The 22,067-nt window shown below is 40.9% G+C and overlaps 1 protein-coding gene across 1 annotated transcript in view; it reads left to right on the forward strand.

The window, feature by feature from the left end:
- rsrc2 (arginine/serine-rich coiled-coil 2) overlaps positions 1-22,067 on the forward strand; it is a 40,000-nt gene that overhangs the window by 7,067 nt on the left and 10,866 nt on the right. The window contains exons 2-9 of the mRNA XM_078227057.1: positions 2,911-3,511; positions 4,879-4,925; positions 7,539-7,729; positions 8,037-8,390; positions 10,884-10,991; positions 15,265-15,347; positions 16,429-16,470; positions 18,817-19,040. Coding sequence (XP_078083183.1) covers positions 2,911-3,511; positions 4,879-4,925; positions 7,539-7,729; positions 8,037-8,390; positions 10,884-10,991; positions 15,265-15,347; positions 16,429-16,470; positions 18,817-19,040 — 1,650 coding nt within the window. The remainder of the gene's footprint in view (positions 1-2,910; positions 3,512-4,878; positions 4,926-7,538; positions 7,730-8,036; positions 8,391-10,883; positions 10,992-15,264; positions 15,348-16,428; positions 16,471-18,816; positions 19,041-22,067) is intronic.

Consider the following 22,067-nt stretch of genomic DNA (forward strand, 5'->3'; position numbering starts at 1 on the left):
ATATTTGGAAAGTTAAAGTCCCCCATGACAACTACCCTGTGACCCCCACACATATCCATAATCTGCTTAGCAATTTCTTCCTCCACATCTCTATTACTATTTGGGGGCCTATAGTAAACTCCTAACAACGTGACCGCTCCTTTCCTATTTCTAACCTCAGCCCATATTACCTCAGTGTGCAGATCCCCCTTGAAGTTCCTTTCCGCAGCCGTTAAACTATCCTTGATTAACAATGCCACTCCTCCACCTCTTTTACCAGCTTCCCTACACTTACTGAAACATCTATACCCCGGAACGTCCAACAACTATTCCTGTCCTTGTTCTACCCACGTCTCCGTAATGGCCACAACATTGTAGTCCCAAGTACCAATCCACGCCCCAAGTTCATCTACCTTGTTCCGGATGCTCCTTGCATTGAAGTAGACACACTTCAACCCACCTTCCTGTCTACCGGTACCCACCCTTGACCCTGACACCTTCCCCAATACCTCACCACCCTCACTGACTTCTGGACTAACAACTCCTTTTCCCACTCCCCTGACAAATTAGTTTAAACCCCCCTGAAGAGCCGTATCAAATTTCCCTCCTAGGATATTGGTGCCCCTCTGGTTCAGGTGCACCCCGTCCTGTTTGTACAGGTCGCACCTTCCCCAGAATGTGTTCCAATTATCCACGTATCTGAAACCCTCCCTCCTACACCATCCCTGCAACCACATGTTTAACTGCACTCTCTCCCCGTTCCTCAACTCGCTGTCACGTGGCACCGGCAACGTACCAGAGATGACCACATGTTTTGTCTTGGCTCTCAGCTTCCAGCCCAGCTCCAGAAATTCCTGCTTTAAATCCCCGTCCCTTCTCTTACCTATGTCATTGGTACCAATGTGTACCACGACTTGTGACTGTTTCCCCTCCCCCTTAAGAATCCGGAAAACACGGTCTGAGACGTCACGGACCTTGGCATCCGGTAGGCAACATACCATCCCTGAGTCTCTTTTGCTGCCACAGAACCTCCTATCTATCCCTCTAACTAGCGAGTCCCCAATAACTATTGCCCTCCCGCTCTGCCCCTTACGCTCCCGAGCCACAGAGACGGACACAGTGCTGGAGATCCTCTCACTGCGGCTCACCACTGGTATGTCATTCCCCCTCAACCGTATCCAAAGCGGAATACTTGTTGCTAAGGGGAACGATCACAGGGTATCCCTGCACGGACTGCTTCCTCCCAGCCCCTCTCACCGTCACCCATCTGTTTTCATTCCTCGGAGTAACTGTATTCCTAAAGCTTCTGTCTATGGCCACCTCTGCGTCCCTAATGATCCTAAGTTCATCCAACTCCAGCTCCAGTTCCCTTACACGGTTTTGGAGGAGCTGCAGATGGGTGCACTTCCCACAGGTGTAATCAGCAGGGACACTGACGGAGTCCCTCACCTCAAACATAGTGCAAGAGGAACATAGCACTGCCTGCACACCCATCCCCTCTAGATACCGCAAACACCCATCCCCTCTAGAAACAGCAAAAATGAATTAAACTCACCCCTGCTCGCCCTTTCTGCCTAAGCCCTGTGAGCCAAAGCCTTATAGCTCACACTCTGCTTCCCACGCACTACACTGCCCGCTCCCGACGCTGCCCGCTGTGTACTGCAGCCTACCTTTTATACTTCGCGCGCTTAAAAAAAACCCTTCCCAGACTCCTTAGCAGCCCACTTCCAGTTTTCACGTTAAACTTAAGAAAAATACTACTACAAAAGTAAAGGCCAAAAAAAACACACACTAGCTGACTAATTAAATAAATAAATAATTCAATCAATCTCTCACCAGCACTCCTGCCTCCAATCACTCCCTCTCAGCTTGCTCTAGTGGAACAATGAGGGGGAACCTCCCAGGTAACTGACTTTTAAAGTTAAAATAAAAACCCTTCCCAGACTCCTTAGCAGCCCACTTCTGGTTTTCACTTTAAACTTAAGAAAAATACTACTACAAAAGTAAAGGCCAAAAAAAAACACACACTAGCCGACTAATTAAATAAATAAATAATTCAATCAATCCAAGATATCTGCGTTCCTCTAATTCTGTTCTCTTTAGCACCTCTAATTTTAATCACTCTAATTCGTTGTGCCTTCGGTTGCCTCGGCCTTAAGCTCTGGAATTCCCCCCTTACACTCCTCCACCTCTCTACCTTGCTTCCCACTTTAAAGCACTCATTAAAATACTGCTTTGACCAAATCTTTGGTAATCTTGACCTAATATGTCCTTATGTGTCTTGGTGTCATATTTTGTTTTATTATGCTCTTGTAAATCATGTGAGGGCATTTCATTACACTAAAGGTGCTACATGTCTCTAGATCAATGAAGACCAAGGAGACTTCAAGATTATGTAGTTGAGAAACAAGGGGAATTTGTTTTATTTCAATTTATTCTTCCCAGCCAAACAAAAATCTGAAGTAAACATAGGAAATCAGAAAGAATGACTTGCATTTGGAATGTATATCCCATCGCATTTTATATCCCATAGATTGTACAGCCAATTAAGTACTTTTGAAGTGCTGTCATTGTTGTAACATGGCATTTGATGCCAGTATTGCAGCAGGGATATCAGCCAGATTTCCTGTGCCTGGTTGTTATCCAGTGTATGCACACCAGATAAAGATTAGGGGATGTGACTAGGTTTTGCAATACTGTCAACTGAAACTCCCCCAACAACCAACATGGTAAGATAGTTTACTCGCCCTGTCAAGGCTCTTGTTTGAACAGTAGCCAATTGGACAAAGAATCAGGGAGTGCTTATGGTGAAACTATACCCCAGTAAAAGGAACACTGGCTTTAGGAGGAGATACAACTGAGAGCAAGAACGCATTTTGTTAATTTAAAATTAATATCAATCTAAATGCAACTTTTAAAATCTATCAACAGGCAAGTGACACTGAACAGGATGATTCAATTTTGAAAAAATCTACTTCTGACACGGAGAAGAAAAGTGAGAGATCCGCATCATCTAAATCTCCAAAAAGCTACAAGAACCATTCTTCACAGTCACGGTCTAGGTCGAGATCAAGATCTAGGGAGAAGGAAAGGTCTGGGACAAGATCAAGATCTAGGGAGAAGAAACGTTCTGGCTCAAGATCAAGATCCAGGGAGAAGAAACGTTCTGGCTCAAGATCCAGATCCAGGGAGAAGAAACGTTCTGGCTCAAGATCAAGATCTAGGGAGAAGAAACAGTCTTCATCGAGATCGAGATCTCGGGAGAAGAAACCGTCTAGGTCAAGATCAAGATCTAGGGAAAAGAAATGGTCTAGATCAAGATCTAAGGAGAAGAAACGGTCTAGGTCAAGATCTAGGGAGAAGAAACGGTCTAGGTCAAGATCTAGGGAGAAGAAGCGGTCTAGGTCAAGATCTAGGGGGAAGAAGCGGTCTAGGTCAAGATCTAGGGAGAAGAAGCGGTCTAGGTCAAGATCTAGGGAGAAGAAACTGTCTAGATCAAGGTCAAGATCTAGGGAGAAGAAACGGAAGTCTGGTATGTACATTGTGCTTAATGATGTATAAGATTCTAAACCTTTGATATGTTGGTATTACACTCTCAAGTTGTAAATAAGAAAACAATTGTTACAGTTTGAGAGTTCACTGTTTTCTCTTCACACTATTATTTCTTCCTAAGTGGCCATGTAGCATTTTTTGACAGGGTATCTGATTTCTTCCTGGATTTCTAAGCATATCATCATGTAACATGGCATTGGAGTTGCACAAAAGTAGCATGGATTGACTTAGCATCCTCGCAATACAGGCACGAAAGCAGTTCACTTTTCCCTTGCCCTGACAAGTTGCCCAAGAGCAGGAGATTGTGAATTCTACTACATGGTGGAGCACATTGAACCTCTAATGTACCACAAATTTAAGCTGCTACAATCTTGAATTTTGATAGCACTGTAGAGTGTTTTCGATAAATACTCATAAAACATGCGCCTGTATAAATTTTAAAAGAACACTTTCGTTTATACAGTAAATGAAAGGCAGCAATTTATGCTAAAATATTTTTGCGTTTGTAGTTCTTTTTGGTATTTGTGAAAGTAAGAATCTTGAATATAATGACATTTCAAAAATGCTGAAATAGATACTTTTATATAATTACATAGTTGCGTGAGTGTTAAATAATACCATACTTTTATAAAAAATTTGGAAGTGAAGAGCATCCCTTCCAAATAAATGCTTTGCTTCAGATATATATACATGTAGTGGAGGCAGGGTCAATTCATATTTTTATGGGGAGGTAAATAGATTCTTGACCAACAAGGGAGTCATGGGATTTGGAAGAAGGCAGAATGTGAAGTTGAGGCCATAATCTGATTGGTTTTGTTCTTAATGAACATTTGAGGGGCCAAATGGCATCCTGCTAATTTGTATGTGTATGTATGTGTAATTGCCTTTGCAAAAGCAACTGGTCAGTTTTAGTTGTGCGCTACAATTTATTCACTAGTGTTGGATAATGGATAAGGGAATAGTCAAGCAATTCATGTCACATTTGAGGTTTAGGCTCAGGTACCAGAATGTCATTCATGAGATCAGCATTTAACCTGCATTGTTGCTGCTTTTGATGTAATGCTTCTATTCTGAGAATTTCATGACTGTCTTCGCACAGCTGCAAAGTTAAATCATTTCAAAGCGTTTTATATTACAAACCTCTGCTGCCTGTCAATCTGAATTAAATTGATGAAAATTAATGAAATTGTTACCAGTTCCTCTCGACCTTGATCATTTTGGCATTTTTAATTGCACTGCATGGATAAAGAAGCTGTAATTCTAAAATTATCTTTTATAATGAACGCTCGTTATTTTCTTTGCAACTAAGTTTGTCACGTGTTCATGTAGCAGTTTTTCATTTTCCAGAAAGTGAAAGCCGGAAACCCAGACAAAGTCGCAGCAGAAGCAAAGAGGTAATTAACACTTTCTGTAGCATATCAGTAATTTAAGAACTAAATATAATGCTGCTGACTATTTATTTTATTGATTACTGACAGTAGGGATGGTAAGTACCTAAAATTGGTATACAAAAGTAAATCATTTAGCTGTCATGACAAAGTACCATATCCTACCTAAGCATGTGACTATAAATATTTTTCTTCCCAATTCTAATTAGAACAATATAGTAAATAGGTAAAAATTGACCAAAAAATATTTTAATATTTAGTCGTTACAATTTAGGAGGATATCAATACAGATTTTTGGCATTTTTCTATGTTTGGAAAGTTTACTTTGTATACGTAGATCACATGATAACATTTCTATAATGAATCGTACTCAGCGTGCTAATGCACGAAGAGACACAGCGAGCGGAAGACGCTGCAGAGTCAAATAGCAAAAAATATAAGCCTACCTCCTGAAAAGGTAAATATCAGCCATTCACACTCGTATTTGCTTTGTACTTGAAAGAATCACCCAGCAAATCTGCTTTTATTTGTGGTAGTCAATTTTCAATTCAATTTGGTTTGGGAGGGGGAAGTTTGCCTCCCCGCAAACTACATTGAATAAGGTTATGTCCAAATATTTCAATTTGATTTTATTTAATTCTAAGAACTGACCAACCTGTAATAATGTTGCTTTGTAAATGACTTCCTAATTATTGTCTATGTATTTTGCTGGGCTTTAGCCCAGAACTAACTTTGTTTCATTGACGCTAATTGATGTTGTTACAGACATTCTTGCTTTAAATGCCAAAACATATTTTCTGGGCATCATTGCTGGTACCAGGTTCAGTTCAGAGGTTTGTTATAATCTTATTTTAGGTCTTTAGGTATAACAAATTTGTAGCCAGTAAAGATGTTGAGATCTGGATAAACAAGATCTTTAGAAGTACATTTGCACATTTCAATGTCTTAAAGGTTATATGCACAATAATGGTGTATCATGGATATATTTTGCCACTACCCCACACCCCCTTCCCCCAGAGGAGGTAGGTGTGTGCATGTATGGATTGAACTTGATTGAAATGCCTTGTGTAGTGGAATAGATAGCCACCATTATAAGGAATGTCCACTTTGACATCAGGTTGACGGTCAGATAATTTTGCAGTGTGCATGAATGGCTAGAAATGTAAAATATCTATGTTTGAATAAAAATGTGATGGACATAACATTCATAGAAAATATTAGTGTTAGTTTTTTGTTAAATATCTTAATTTAAATGAGGTTAAATTTTTTAGAAGCATGCAGCACAGGTTTGTACTTGCTGATTTTTGTTTGGAAAGTCAGAAGTTACATCAAGAGTACATACTTATCAGTGATTATTGGCTACCACAAAATAATTTAGAATTCTGAAATATTTTCTAAGACATTAGTAGTTTGCTTAAATTAGTCACCAGCATTATTTTAAATATATATAGTTGCATGAAACTAGGATATGCAACATCCTTTCAAGTCACTTTCTAAGTTGCTGGTGGGATTTAAGCATCTAAAAATATAGTTGTTTGAATTTGTTTAATTGAAGAAATAGCTTAGTTGGCGTTGTTATGAAGGTGTAACATTGATGGTTAGTGTACTTCCTGTTTAGTTGTTATTTCTAAATTTGGTATGTAGGATAGATGTTTTGCAATTTGAATTGGAAAAAATGAAACTCCGTGGACATGAAAGGACTGCTTATCTTACAGGCTTTTCACGCAGTCATTTTATCATCTGATGCATCTAGTCAATCTTTTGCAATTTTGCTCTGAAAGCTTGGCTTTGTTTTAGTGTTTGAGCCGAACACCCATTTATAGTAGCTTTGCAGATTTAAAACTACTTTGATTGGAAATAGTTGATGCAGTTGCAGAGTCTTCCAGTTTGTAAAGAGTTGGACACAGGGGAAGGGGCATTTATAGTGACGGGTACAGTTTTTAAGGTAAGTACAGCACTTGAGTTTAGGTCAGATCTTAAAGTGTAACCTGTTTGCATTGAAATAGATCTTTTGGTACTTTGTTTATCTGCTGCAGCTGGCTCCTTTTGAGAGGTGAAAGGATCTGAACAGTGCAGAGCAATTGAAATGTAAGGTCTGTGAAACTGCATATAAACAGGACTGGTAGCTAATTGATGCGACAGTCCAACTTTATTGTTTGACCGCATTGTGGCTATTAAATGTCAAACTACATGTAAAGCAGCTGACATTTGGAAATTTCAGGAATGTGAGAGTCAGGCAATCTTTGATTGGAATGAATTAATTTTAGTTCCAAGTATAGCTGGAGAGCTTTTCTGTGTTGGCAATGGATGATGTGCAACGATGAATCATGAATACAGAATAATTATTGTGGTTAATTATTGGTATCATTGGAGCAGGAGCAGTGCATTCAGCCCTTTGAACATGTATTGGTGTAACACACTAGTTTTTGATTTCTATTTCTTGGGTTTGGTGTGTTGTAAAAAGCATTGAATGTTGATAGCGTGTTGCTTCACTTCTTCTAAGACATTCAAAGAGTCATTGCTTTTACAACCCACTATTAAATCTTTGTATTTTAGTACCCATACTAACTCTTTTTGTTGCACTATTTTCCTGAAAGAACCAACTTCTTCTTAAAACAGGAACAAAGACGGGACTTAAAAGAGAAAAGTGGCACCAAAAAACAAAAATCTTCTGATCAGCAAAGTGACAAAGAACACGACAAAGGGAGAGAACGATTAAGTTCAACAGAAAATGGAGAAGACAGACCAAAGCGGAAAGAAAAGAAACCTTCAAAAGCTCAAAGTTATTCAAGATCAAGGTCCAGAGAAAGGCAAGTATTGCTGGCTTTAATGATTTTAATGTTCAGATAAATTTCCAATCTGCTTAATGTACTGATTGGGACAATATCTTTGCCCCATTTCTAGGATATGGTGTTGAAAAGTAATGCATCTACCTGATATGGAACCAGCCATTTTGGCACTTCTCAAAACTTTTAAATATAATGGCTGTATTTTTCAGTTGAATGCTGATGTTGCATGGTTTCCACAGGAATATGCAGTTAAGATGGTTTTCAGGTGAATGACTGGTTTTCTTCTATATAAACCTGAGTATACATTGTTTCTAATGTTTTCTGTTAGGCGGCATCGGAGTCGGGAAAAGAAGAGGTCACGTTCACGGAGCAAAGAAAAGAGGTCTCGGAGCCGTGACAGGCGGTCAAAAAGCAGGGACAAGCGCTCAAGGAGCTGGGACAGGCATTCGAGGAGCCGGGACAAGCGGTCTCGCAGCCTGGGCAGGCGATCTCGGAGCAGGGGCAAGCGATCTCGGAGCAGGGGCAGGAGATCTCGGAGCAGGGGCAGGAGGTCGAGGAGCCGGGGCAGGCGCTCGAGGAGCCGGGGTAGGCGTTCAAGAAGCAGAGAGAAAAAACGGCGTCTAAAATCACGTTCAAGATCACGATCGAGGCACAGGATACACAGGAGTAGAAGCCGAAGCAAGTAAGTTCATTGTCCTCTTTTTTTTCCCCCTGTAGTATAAACAATTTCCAACTTATTTAAAATATATTTTCTTATTAAATTTTCTCCTGCCTTTTCTGGTCAAAATCTGCACTCCAATAAGGGAGTTAATCAACATCGTTTTGCTTGAAATTGATGGAAATGCTTATCTGTAATTTGAGCTTTTTCAGTAAATGTTGACTTGCAGCTAAACCTCACCCTGTATTCACTTTGTGTGAAAGTGTGTGTTTAGTGGGCAGGAGTGAGAAATATGGGTATTTTGCTTCCCTAATCAACCGAACTATGGGGCGATTTTTACCCCCTATTGTTGGAGTGGCTGAGATTAACTAATGCATGAACAGTAACTCGGGTAACCAGGATGGACAATAAATGCGGGCCTAGCCCACAACCTCTACATTTATTTTTAAAATGTAAGGAGGATAGTAACAGATTCCAGCAGAAACAGACTGAATGGTGAAATGGGCCAGCATGGTAGATGAAATTTAATGCAGAGAAAGTATGAACTGATTTCAGTTTGGCTGAAAGAATGGGAAGAGACAAAACTAAATGTTCCAGTTTTGATGTGAGGTGTACTTTACAAAGAATGCAGAGGCCTGAGAAGAGGGTATGGAAAAGATTTACTAGAAACGTGCATGAGGTGAAAGACTTCATTTACTTGAAGAGACTAGAGAAACTAGGTTTCAGAGCAGTAGGACTTTTGATAGAGTAAGAAGAAACATTTCAGTTTTTGGTGGTGGCAGGGCAAGTTGAGAAAGCAGTTTAAAAAGGTCTACAGGATCCCTGGCTATATTTTTGAACCATAGAGTGCAGAAGCCAAAGATTCTACTAAAACTTTATAACACACTAGCTAGACCACAACCGGTCTATTGTGACCCATTCTTGGCACTGGACTTAAGGAAGAATAGCAAGGCCTTCGAAAGGTTGCATAGGAGGATTTACTCAAATTCTCTATCAGTGCTGAGAGAGTTCAATTACGTGGAAGGACAAGCGAAACAGTGGCAGAAGGATCATTAACCAGAGGGCACAGATTTAAGGTAATTGGCAAAATAGAAGAGGCAGTGTGAGAGGCGAAAATCTTATACACAAGTTATGTTCTGGAATGCATTCCCTAAAATTCAAATGCCTGCTCCTTGATGCAAATTCAATAATAATTTTCAAACAGGAATTGGATGAATATTTCAAGGGGAATAATTAGTAGGCAGTGGGGAATGAGAAAGACTAACTGGTTGGCTCCTTCTAAGGACCAGCAGGGGAACAATGACCCAAGTGCTGACCTCCTGTTTCATAATTCTACAACTTAAATGAACTTGTTTTTGGTCATTTTTGTTTCCTGATAGAAATGTATTTGTTGAAGACCATATAAGTCAGTATAATCACTTAATAGCTAGTGTTTTCACTGCATTCTCAGCCCGTAACCTTTCATCCCAAATATTTTAAAAACATCAAATATATGTGTAAATGATTTAAAGCAGGCACATAAAAACAAAACCAACAGAGGATGGAAAATTGTTCCTTCTGTACCAGAAAAGGGTTTGCAATCAGGTTGGGAGGGTACTGAAGAGTCTGAATGATCAAAAAAAGCCAATTGCACGTTGGGTTGTGATCTCCCAAGCCCCTTCCCTGATAAGGATCTTGCTTTTCCCACCATTGCCAAATCCAGAAATCCTTTGCTTCTCCTGCAGGACCCAGGGGCACTCTTTGATGCCAAAAATTCTCCATGTTTTATTCAACAGATTTAAAGTTTATTTATTAATCACAAGTAAAGCTTACATTAACACTGCAATGAAGTAACTGTGAATTTCCCCTAGTCGCCACACTCTGGCGCCTGTTCGGGTCAATGCACCTAATCAGCACGTCTTTCAGACTGAGAGGGGAAACCAGAGCACCGGAGGAAACCCACATGGACACGGAGAACGAACATGCAAACTCCAGAAAAATGTCATATTCAGTTCCCTGTATTAGAAAATGTAATTTCTTATAAAGAAAAGCATAAAGAAACAAAGAATGACATTTAGAATATACATTGAAATTCTCTGGGAGCACTGGAGTTAGAAATTGGCAACTTATTAATCAATCTTGCTGGTATTTTAGAAAGAAAAATCGAGCCAAAGAACCTGAAGTGCAATTACTTAAAATTTGAGTGCATATGAATAATTTGAAAGATTACTTGCAGAAAGTACTCAGAAGTGATGGTCAATGGATACTAATTCATCACTTTCACATGGTTGGGTGTCATAGTTTTTAAGTAAAATTCCACATCTGTTTAGGTATTCATTATTTAATTAAATCCAGAAATGTAAAAAACAAGTGAACTATAAAGAATAGTTGTAGATTGTGATTATTAAATTTGCTCCATTTTTATTGTTTTAGATCTTTGTGGTTTATAAAGAGAATCAGATGAGGATAATGAATTTCCATTTGTGATATACTGCTCTTTTGAATAAATTAAATCCTAAATGAGGACTTGTATTGCAGAGAAAAAAGAAAACGCAAGTTCAGTAGAAGCAGAAGTCGTAGTCGGACTCCTCCAGCATTTAGGGGTCGCAATGCTGCCATGGATGCTCAGGAAGCATTGGCTCGAAGGTAATTTGTTTCTTATTTTTAATTAGTTAACTTTGGTTTTGAGTTGCTGTTTGGCTCAATTCAACCCTGTTTTTTATTTATTTAAAATTATGTATGGAGGCGGTTTGCTTTAAAACTAGAAGGTTAAATAGCCGATTGTACTACAAGGAGTTGATTATTTTATTTGAGTTTTATTTCACAGTATTTTAAAGGGGGCGGGGAGCAAGTCCTGTTTGTCCCATTTCCCTTATCTTTATCAGCACTGATTGGCCTTGCTTCTGGCCAGAAGAGGGGCCAAATAGGCTGTGAGGTGCGTTACAGTTACAGATGCGCATAAAGGTGGTTATTTAGATACACTGGGATTTCAAACATTTTATCTTGTGTTTTTGGACCATAGATGTGAAATTTATTGCTGTATGAAAATATTTTTTCCCCTCAGTCTTTTTGTCTGCAGATTTGTAGCATTAGCCAAAAGGGAACTTTTCAGTTAGCAACACTTATACATTACATTCTGTTGTGATTGACAAGTCAATCTCTTACATTCCAGAAAATTTCTTTCACTTGATTTGAATATGTCTGTGCTACTTAATTTCAAAGCGGAACTTCTCAGCTAGCAGTAACATGCAAGTATGAATTTCCTTCTGATGTCCAAGTCCGAAATAGCTGTTTTTAACCTACAAGGTGCTGCTGCATATAGCTCTTCATTAGTGAGTTTTTAAATTGCCCTGAACGTGGAAAGCATCACAAGTCAAATGATTCAGATTAACTATTCAAATTTGTCGCGTTGTATTATTATTGTAGGCTGATTGTATTCACTTTACAAATGAGTGCATACCGGCAGCAGCGATGCTAAGCTTAACAGAATAGGTCATTTTAAAGTGAGTTTGCAATGCATCAGTGTTTTGGTATATTTTTCATTGTGGAAGTATTTGCACTGAGTTATCTATCATCCATTTTTTTGCAGCTTGTGATCTGACTTAGCTGAGCCTGCTGCTCGAGTCATAGTTTTACAGCACAAAAAAAGAGGTACTTCGGCCCATTGTGTCTGCACCGGCCATCAAGCACCCATCTATTTTAATCTCATTTTCCCACACTTGGTCCGTAGTCTTGTATGCTGTGGAGTTTCAAGTGCTCATCTGAATGCTTCTTAAATGTTGAGGGTTCCTACCTCTACCAACTTTTCAGATAGTCAGCTTCTGGTTCCCACCATCTTCTGGGTGAAAAGGGGTTTTCTCGAATCCCCCTTAAATCTCCTGCTCTTGGCCTTAAATCTATACCCCTTGGTTATTACCCCCTCTACTAAGGGGAAAAATTCCTTCCAATCTACCCTATCTATATCACTCATAATTTTGTCCCTCCCTTAGCCTTTTCTGCTCTAAGGCAAACAACCCCAGCCTTGCCAACCTCTCTTCATAGCTGAAATGCTCCAGCCCAGGCAACATGCTGGTGACTCTCCTCCGCACCCTCTCTACTGCAATCACAATCTTCGTCTTGAAGCCAGCCAGTTTATTCAATATTTTCTATTCATTGGTTAGTTTTTAAGAATTTAATACTTTCAGATTTCCATTTAATTGCTACAGCTTAACTACTGTAAAGTATTATCTGTTTTGACACCTTTACTCAGAACCTTCCCAGTAAGAAATTAAATTTAGATTAGTGTTGGTTATGAAAAAGGGATTATTTTTCATGAAGTACATTGGCAACATTTTAGAAGCACTGTAGCTACTTGTGCTTATTGTAAAGGTCAGCTTCCACAGGCAAACTCATGCTCCTTCTGAATTGAAACATTTCCACATGCGCGATCTGCGATAGTATACCACATTGGGAAACAATGAACCACAATACTGAGGAAATACACCCTAGGAGTATAAATAGCCATTACACATTCCTAATTTCTATGTCTGGCCAAACATTACTGACAAACGGTATATCTTGCTTCAAATTGAATCTGATTCACTTTAGAACATAGAACAGCACAGAACAGGCCCTTCGGCCCACGATGTTGTGTCGAGCTTTATCGGAAACCAAGATCAAGCTATCCCACTCCCTGTCATCCTGGTGTGCTCCATGTGCCTATCCAATAACCGCTTAAATGTTCCTAAAGTGTCTGACTCCACTATCACTGCAGGCAGTCCATTCCACACCCCAACTACTCTCTGCGTAAAGAACCTACCTCTGATATCCTTCCTATATCTCCCACCATGAACTCTATAGTTATGCCCCCTTGTAATAGCTCCATCCACCCGAGGAAATAGTCTTTGAACGTTCACTCTATCTATCCCCTTCATCATTTTATAAACCTCTATTAAGTCTCCCCTCAACCTCCTCCGCTCCAGAGAGAACAGCCCTAGCTCCCTCAACCTTTCCTCATAAGACCTACCCTCCAAACCAGGCAGCATCCTGGTAAATCTCCTCTGCACTCTTTCCAGCGCTTCCACATCCTTCTTATAGTGAGGTGACCAGAACTGCACACAATATTCCAAATGTGGTCTCACCAAGGTCCTGTACAGTTGCAGCATAACCCCACGGCTCTTAAACTCCAACCCCCTGTTAATAAAAGCTAACACACTATAGGCCGCCGTCACAGCTCTATCCACTTGAGTGGCAACCTTGAGAGATCTGTGGATATGGACCCCAAGATATCTCTGTTCCTCCACAGTCTTCAGAACCCTACCTTTGACCCTGTAATCCACATTTAAATTAGTCCTACCAAAATGAATCACCTCTCATTTATCAGGGTTAAACTCCATTTGCCATTTTTCAGCCCAGCTTTGCATCCTATCTATGTCTCTTTGCAGCCTACAACAGCCCTCCACCTCATCCACTACTCCACCAATCTTGGTGTCATCAGCAAATTTACTGATCCACCCTTCAGCCCCCTCCTCTAAGTCATTAATAAAAATCACAAAGAGCAGAGGACCAAGCACTGATCCCTGTGGCACTCCGCTAGCAACCTGCCTCCAGTCAAAAAAATTTCCATCCACCACCACCCTCTGTCTTCGATCAGATAGCCAGTTACCTATCCAATCTGCAACTTTCCCTCTATCCCACACCTCCTTACTTTCATCATAAGCCGACCATGGGGGACCTTATCAAACGCCTTACTAAAATCCATGTATATGACATCAACACACTTTTTAGGTCAGTATTTGTTCTGCAAAATTAATATATGCAACTGGATATTTATGTAGTATGTTATGATTCAGGTCAGAAACTCCAAAGTGTTTTATGGAACCCACCTGGATCATATGATTTGCATCTTGAATTTGGCTAGGCTAAGCATGATATGCTTCACCTCAGGTATGATTCAAATGACCCACTAGGAAGCTTTTATCAAACAAAGTTTATTTAAGAATATAGTTAACGTGTGGAAAGAAAATTAGCAATTAACTTTTTATCAATTACAAACAAAAACAAAACAACCACAATAATGTATAACCCTGAACAAATATATCTAAGATGGTCCAATCAAACAAAACCCACACACAAAACCCTTCCACAGGTTTAACACAGCGAAGACTAAAGCTCACTGATACTGGAATTGAGTCCTTTGGAGAATTGAAAATCCTGACTTCTCAGCCTTGTAACTTCTACCCTCTGGATACACCCAGAACAGTTTGAAGTCAGAACAGCTTTCCAGAACACCAGGGACAGAATCTGGTCAAGCCACCAACAACAGATTCTTTACTCCAGGAAAGTAAGAAGCCTTGCTTTCAGCTAACCAGCAGAATTCCAAAACCAGGGAGAGAGAGAGACGCTGCTTCTGGTCTGACGTCCCTTCTAAAACTAACTCTGCAGCCAAACAGAAAATGAAACCTTAAATTCACTAGGAAGAAACAAAACTGTCCAGAACACATGACCTTCCTCCTAACAATGCAGGGTCATAAAACAGCCCAGAATAAAAATAAACAAACCTTATTTAAACCACTGAAGGAGCAATAAAAGGGCTTCTATTGACAACTCGGCCAACACCGAGAACTGCAGAGAATATGATTTTTAAAAATAACATCTCCTAAAGGACAGTAATGTCACAGGTATTCCATTTGCCCAGCTCAGCTACCTCGCAAAGCTAATCTTTTACAGACAGAGGGTAGCTAACCCCCATCCATCCATTCCTGTGTGGTGTGGGAATATTTAACTAAAAATATAATTCACCAGCCAAGGTAAATAAAAATACTGCTAAGCCTTATATGAAGCGTGCAATAACTATGGAAGAGAATTGTTTAGATGTCAAGACAAAAGTGTAGATCCACTGGCAGTCAAAATAATTGGTAACTAATTCTTTGAATCACAGGCTTGAAAGAGCAAAGAAGCTTCAAGAGCAAAAAGAAAAAGAACTACTGGAGAAACAGAAAGTGGAGCAACCAGATGTTGCAGGTAATTAATTCTTTCTGCAATTAATTACTGAACGTATGTACAGTGTGCTAATTTTAAGGTTTGCAGAACTTCAAGTAGAAATGAACAACTACATCAAATAAATATAAAAAATTCATATCCAAGTCAAATGTTTGTGGAATATTGTGTTTGAGATTGGGAAGCAGAAGATGGAGGATACTTGTGCAATTGCAGCAAAGCAGTTTCCACTTCACTGCAACAATTGGCATTTCAAACAATTACTTTGTCAGATTGGCTTCATAGTACTCTTGAAATCAGAAAGCAAACTCCCCCGGTAGTTGTAGGCTTCCACAGCAGTAATTAAATCCCATCAGTGGGGTGGATCTCTGGCTCCAGGAAAATAAATGACTAACGAGGCTTTTCTACAGCAATCCACGTCATGGGAATTGTATTTCGTCCTTAGAGTTGTAACTCGGCTTTGGAAGTAGGGGGCATGAATGTGCCATTGTGGTTAGTTCTTCAATTATGGAGTGAACTCACTTATCTTTGTGCAATATAATTAAAAGGAAAGATAAAATTATTGCACATTATTCCTGTAAATTCTTTGCTACATATGGTTACATTATATTTTTTACCTGTAACCATGGCTTTTATACTGCTGTCAATTCCCAAACTAGTTATTTAAAATGTATTTGAACTTAGAATTTATGCATGAGAATTTGAGTTAATTTAATATGTGGTACTTCATGAAATATAAATAGATGGGTCCATGAAAGACACACAATTTATTTGGTCATTAATATTTATGTTTTTCACTTTCCCTGGTCCCATTCTTTCTCAAAGAATTTAAAATTGGAGTCTGAAAGTAGTAAAATTTAAAGATGGTGAATGTTGTTACTGACTTAGAGACGTTTAGCAGTCCTGTGGTTGTGTGAGGCAAAAGAAGTAATGTCTTAACCTTGGAGCAATAAATACTCAAGTATCACTTCGTGTTCTTGACAATATTTGCCCAAATGCAAATGTCAGGAACTAATGTGCATGCAAAACAGAAACTGCAGTAATATTTAAAATTAGATTTTGAAAAAAAAACTACTGGAAAATAAGCACTATTTATTTTCAACAGATACAACTAATGGATCACTTGGAAGTGTCAACCAGCCAACAGGTTGGAAAACTTAATATCTATTAGCAAAGTATATCATTTTGCTATCACATTTGCATTTAATTTCAAAATACTCCAGCTGCCTGAGCTTCCTTTATGTGATTAATTGTTTAGTTTTGACTTGTAAGGGAGCTGTTGATTGAGTGTAGAACTCTCAACCAGGTGCAATTTGTGTTATTCTGTTTGCTGTCCTAGAAAGCAATGTTAGGAAAAACCAAGTTTTTAATCAGAAGCATTTGTCATTTTTCACCGTAACTCCTCACTATCAGATTGATCTTCAGCTTTTGGCTAATGCTGATGTTTTAATTTTAAGATTATGCCACCATCCCCATTAGAGAAAATGGCTTCTGTGTCTACGTTTGCAAACCACTTTTTATAATTTTAAAGACTTCATTTGGATCATTCAATTTTATAAATTTAAAATGCAAACCTATCAATGCAACATAGCTTTTTAAGTTAATCCTTTAAATCCCAGTATAAGTCATTGTATCTGCCCCATCTGAGGTCAGTATATCTTTCCAGCAGCTTGGTGCCCAAAATTGAATTCAATGTTCCAGATGGGATCAGAACAAGGCTGTGTATAACTGAAGCATCACTTTACTTTTGCATTCCAACTCCCTTGAGTTAAAGGCCAACATTCCATCAGCCTTTTTATGCCTGTTCATTAGCTTTTAGTTATTTGTGCACACAAGCATCTAAATTCCTTCTCTCCCTTTTCAAATTCATTCTTGAGATGTGGGTATCGATGGCATGGCCAGCATTTACTGCTCATGCCTAGTTGATTCAAGAAAGTCATGGTGTAAGTGTTCCCAAAGTACTTTATAGGAATTCCAGGATTTTGGCTCAAACGCTGAAGGAACAGGAATGCATGTCCAAATCATTATGGTATGTGATGTGGAGGTGATGGTACTGTGCACTTGCCACCCTTGTCCTTAGCTGAGGTGACCTGTATGCTTGATGCTCTCAAGGAAACTGACATGTAATGCATCCTGTGGATAATGTGCACTGCAGCCATGACATGATTAGATTATTTGATGAGGTACCAGTCACATTAACTGACTGATCTATCTTGGATGGTGTCAATCATGTTGAGTGTTTTGCAGCTTCACCAATTCAAGCAAGGGGGAGAGCATTCCATCACACACCTGATATGTTCCTTGTAGCTGGTAGATAGGGTTAGAGGAGTCAGGAGGTGACCCAATCTCTGGCTACTCTATTAGACAAGACATTTGTATGGCTGGGAGAGTTCAGTTACTGAGAAGTAATGACCTGCTTTGGAAGTTGACGATTGGGGTTCAGGACAATAATTACCATTTTTCAAGTGTGAATGGCATCCGCCACTTATTAGTCCAAGCCCAGATCTGGCCTACAATGGATTGCCTCTTTATGTGCAAAGTTATGAATGGAGTTGAACCACATCTGGAGTACTGTGTGCAGTTTTGCCCCCCTTACCTCAGAAGGAGTATTATTGCCATAGAGGGAGTGCAAAAAGGTTCACCTGACTTGTTCCGGCGGGACTTTGTGATGAAGAGAGATTGGACACACTGGGTCTGTATTCTCCAAAGTTTTGAAGAATGAGAGGTGATCTCATTGAAACCTACAAAATATTTAAAGGAGTAGATAGGGTAGATGCAGGTCAGATGTTTCCCTTGATGGGCAGTTTAGCGCCAGGAGTGACAATTTTAAAATAAGGGGAAGCCACTTAGGACCGGGACGAAGAGAAATTTCTTTAAACAGGGTTGTAAATCTTTGGAATCCTCTATCTCTGAGGACAGTGGAAGCTCGATCATTGAGCATGTTTAAGGTAGAAATTGGATTTATTTCTGATTAACAACAATGGAAAGGATTATGGGGATAATGTAGGTAAAAGGCATTGAAATGTCCGATCAGCCATGATTGTACTGAATGGTGGAGCAGGCATGATAGTCTGAATGGCCTACTCCTGTTCATATGTTATTTGTGAAATCACCAGCAAATATCACTTCTAATCTTGTGATGGGGAGGGTAATTGATGAAGCAGCTGAAGAAGATAGTGTGGTGATGGACATTGTTAAGATAAACCCTTTCAACAATGGTCTGGGACTTGAGATAATTAGTCCCCAGCAACCGTCATCATCTATTGCATACGGTGTGACTCCAGCTAATGGAGAGTTTCACTTTTTACTCAGATTGGTGCTACACAGTTGTCAAATGCTGCCTTGAACTCAGGAACAGTCACTCTGACTACCCCTCTTAAACATACTCAGTTAACTTTACTTGATGTATGCAGGTATTTAAGCTGTTCAGAGTTGAATTTGTCTGAATAAATATGCATAATTATATTTCTGATATTTCTGATATTCTTAACAGTTAGTAGTGGATCGGTTCTCAATGTTGCTGCTCTCCTGGCATCTGGTACTCAAGTTACACCTCAGATTGCAATGGCTGCACAAATGGCAGCACTCCAAGCTAAGGCACTGGCTGAAACTGGTATAGCTGTGCCTAGTTACTACAACCCAACTGCCGTCAACCCAATGAAGTTTGCCGAGCAAGAGAAGAAACGTAAACTCCTCTGGCAGAACAAGAAGGAAGGGGTGAGTTTGGATATAAGTTCTACTGAGTACATCAGTGCTGCAGTGTGCTATATGGCTTTGTGCTTTATCAGACTTTGATACAAATATTTTGTATGTTTTACAAAGGAGAGGGATGTGTTGACTGGGAGTGTCTCGGAGGGGAGTGTTGAACCGTTGGAGAAAATCTCCATTACAAGGGAGGAAGTGTTAGGTTTGTTAGAGAATATAAAGACTGACAAATCCCCAGGGCCTGATGGAATCTATCCAAGGCTGCTCAGGGAGACGAGAGATGAAATCGCTGGGCCTCTGACGCAAATCTTTGTCTCGTCACTGGACACAGGTGAGGTCCCAGAGGATTGGAGGATAGCTAATGTGGTCCCGTTATTTAAGAAGGGTAGGAAGGATAACCCGGGTAATTATAGGCCAGTGAGCTTGACGTCCGTGGTGGGGAAGTTAGAACATAGAACATAGAAAGCCACAGCACAAACAGGCCCTTCGGCCCACAAGTTGCGCCGATCACATCCCCACCTCTAGGCCTATCTATAGCCCTCAATCCCATTAAATCCCATGTACTCATCCAGAAGTCTCTTAAAAGACCCCAACGAGTTTGCCTCCACCACCACCGACGTCAGCCGATTCCACTCACCCACCACCCTCTGAGTGAAAAACTTACCCCTGACATCCCCCCTGTACCTACCCCCCAGCACCTTAAACCTGTGTCCTCTCGTAGCAACCATTTCAGCCCTTGGAAATAGCCTCTGAGAGTCCACCCTATCCAGACCCCTCAACATCTTGTAAACCTCTATCAGGTCACCTCTCATCCTTCGTCTCTCCAGGGAGAAGAGACCAAGCTCCCTCAACCTATCCTCATAAGGCATGCCCCCCAATCCAGGCAACATCCTTGTAAATCTCCTCTGCACCCTTTCAATGGCTTCAACATCTTTCCTGTAATGAGGTGACCAGAACTGCGCGCAGTACTCCAAGTGGGGTCTAACCAGGGTCCTATAAAGCTGCAGCATTATCTCCCGACTCCTAAACTCAATCCCTCGATTAATGAAGGCTAGTACGCCATACGCCTTCTTGACCGCATCCTCCACCTGCGAGGCCGATTTAAGAGTCCTATGGACCCGGACCCCAAGGTCCTTCTGATCCTCTACACTGCTAAGAATGGTACCCTTCATTTTATACTGCTGCTCCATCCCATTGGATCTGCCAAAATGGATCACTACACACTTATCCGGGTTGAAGTCCATCTGCCACTTCTCCGCCCAGTCTTGCATTCTATCTATGTCTCGCTGCAACTTCTGACATCCCTCCAAACTATCCACAACACCACCTACCTTGGTGTCGTCAGCAAACTTACCAACCCATCCCTCCACTTCCTCATCCAGGTCATTTATGAAAATGACAAACAGCAAGGGTCCCAGAACAGATCCCTGGGGCACTCCACTGGTCACTGACCTCCATGCAGAGAAAGACCCCTCCACAGTCACTCTCTGCCTTCTGCAGGCAAGCCAGTTCTGGATCCACAAGGCAACAGCCCCTTGGATCCCATGCCCTCTCACTTTCTCAAGAAGTCTTGCATGGGGGACCTTATCGAACGCTTTGCTGAAGTCCATATAGACCACATCCACCGCTCTTCCTTCGTCAATGTGCTTGGTCACATTTTCAAAGAACTCAACCAGGCTCGTAAGGCACGACCTGCCCCTGACAAAGCCGTGCTGACTACTTTTGATCATACTAAACTTCTCTAGATGATCATAAATCCTGTCTCTCAGGATCCTCTCCATCAACTTACCAACCACTGAGGTTAGACTCACCGGTCGGTAATTTCCCGGGCTGTCCCTGTTCCCTTTCTTGAATATAGGGACCACATCCGCAATCCTCCAATCCTCCGGAACCTCTCCCGTCTCCATCGACGATGCAAAGATCATCGCCAAAGGCTCCGCAATCTCCTCCCTCGCCTCCCACAGTAACCTGGGGTACATCCCATCCGGTCCCGGCGACTTACCAACCTTGATGCCATTCAATAGTTCCAACACATCCTCTTTCTTTATGTCCACATGCTCGATCCTTTCTGTCCTCCGCAATCCAGCAGTACAACCACCCAGATCCCTTTCCACCGTGAATACCGAGGTAAAGTATTCATTAAGCAGCTCCGCCATTTCTAACGGTTCCGCACAAACTTTTCCCCCTTCACCTTTTAAGGGTCCTATGCCTTCACATCTCATCCTTTTACTCTTGACATATTTGTAGAAAGCCTTGGGATTCTCCTTAATCTTACCCGCCAAGGTCTTCTCATGACCCCTTCTCGCTCTCCTAATTTCCTTCTTAAGCTCCTTCCTACATCGCGTATACTCCTCTAAATCCTTAACACCTCCTAGCTCTCTGAACCTTCTGTACGCCTCTCTTTTCTTATTCACCAGGTTCATCACAACCTTCGTGCACCACGGTTCCCGTACCCTACCAACACCCCCCTGTCTCATCGGAACGTTGTCATGCAGAGCTCCAGACAAACATTCCTTGAAAATCCTCCACTTTCCTTCGGTACTTTTCCCCAAGAATGCCTCCTTCCAATTTACCCGTCTAATTTCCTCCCTGATGACACTGTATTTCCCTTTACTCCAGAGAAACACTTTCCTAGCCTGCCTGACCCTATCTCTTTCCAATGCTATCGTGAAGGAGATAGAATTATGATCGCAAGTTGTTGGAGAAGATTCTTAGAGATAGGATGTATGCGCATTTAGAAAGGAATAAACTCATTAACGATAGTCAGCATGGTTTTGTGAGAGGGAGGTCATGCCTCACTAACCTGGTGGAGCTTTTTGAAGAAGTGACTAGAATGGTTGACGAGGGAAGGGCCGTGGATGTCGTCTATATGGACTTTAGTAAAGCGTTTGACAAAGTCCCTCATGGTAGGCTGGTGCAAAAGGTTGGATCTCATGGGATAAAGGGGGAGGTGGCTAGATGGGTGGAGAACTGGCTTGGTCACAGAAGACAGAGGGTGGTAGTGGAAGGGTCTTTTTCCGGCTGGAGGCCTGTGACTAG

This window comes from Mustelus asterias, chromosome 13, assembly GCF_964213995.1.
Source record: "Mustelus asterias chromosome 13, sMusAst1.hap1.1, whole genome shotgun sequence".
In the NCBI taxonomy this organism is placed as follows: Eukaryota; Metazoa; Chordata; class Chondrichthyes; order Carcharhiniformes; family Triakidae; genus Mustelus; species Mustelus asterias.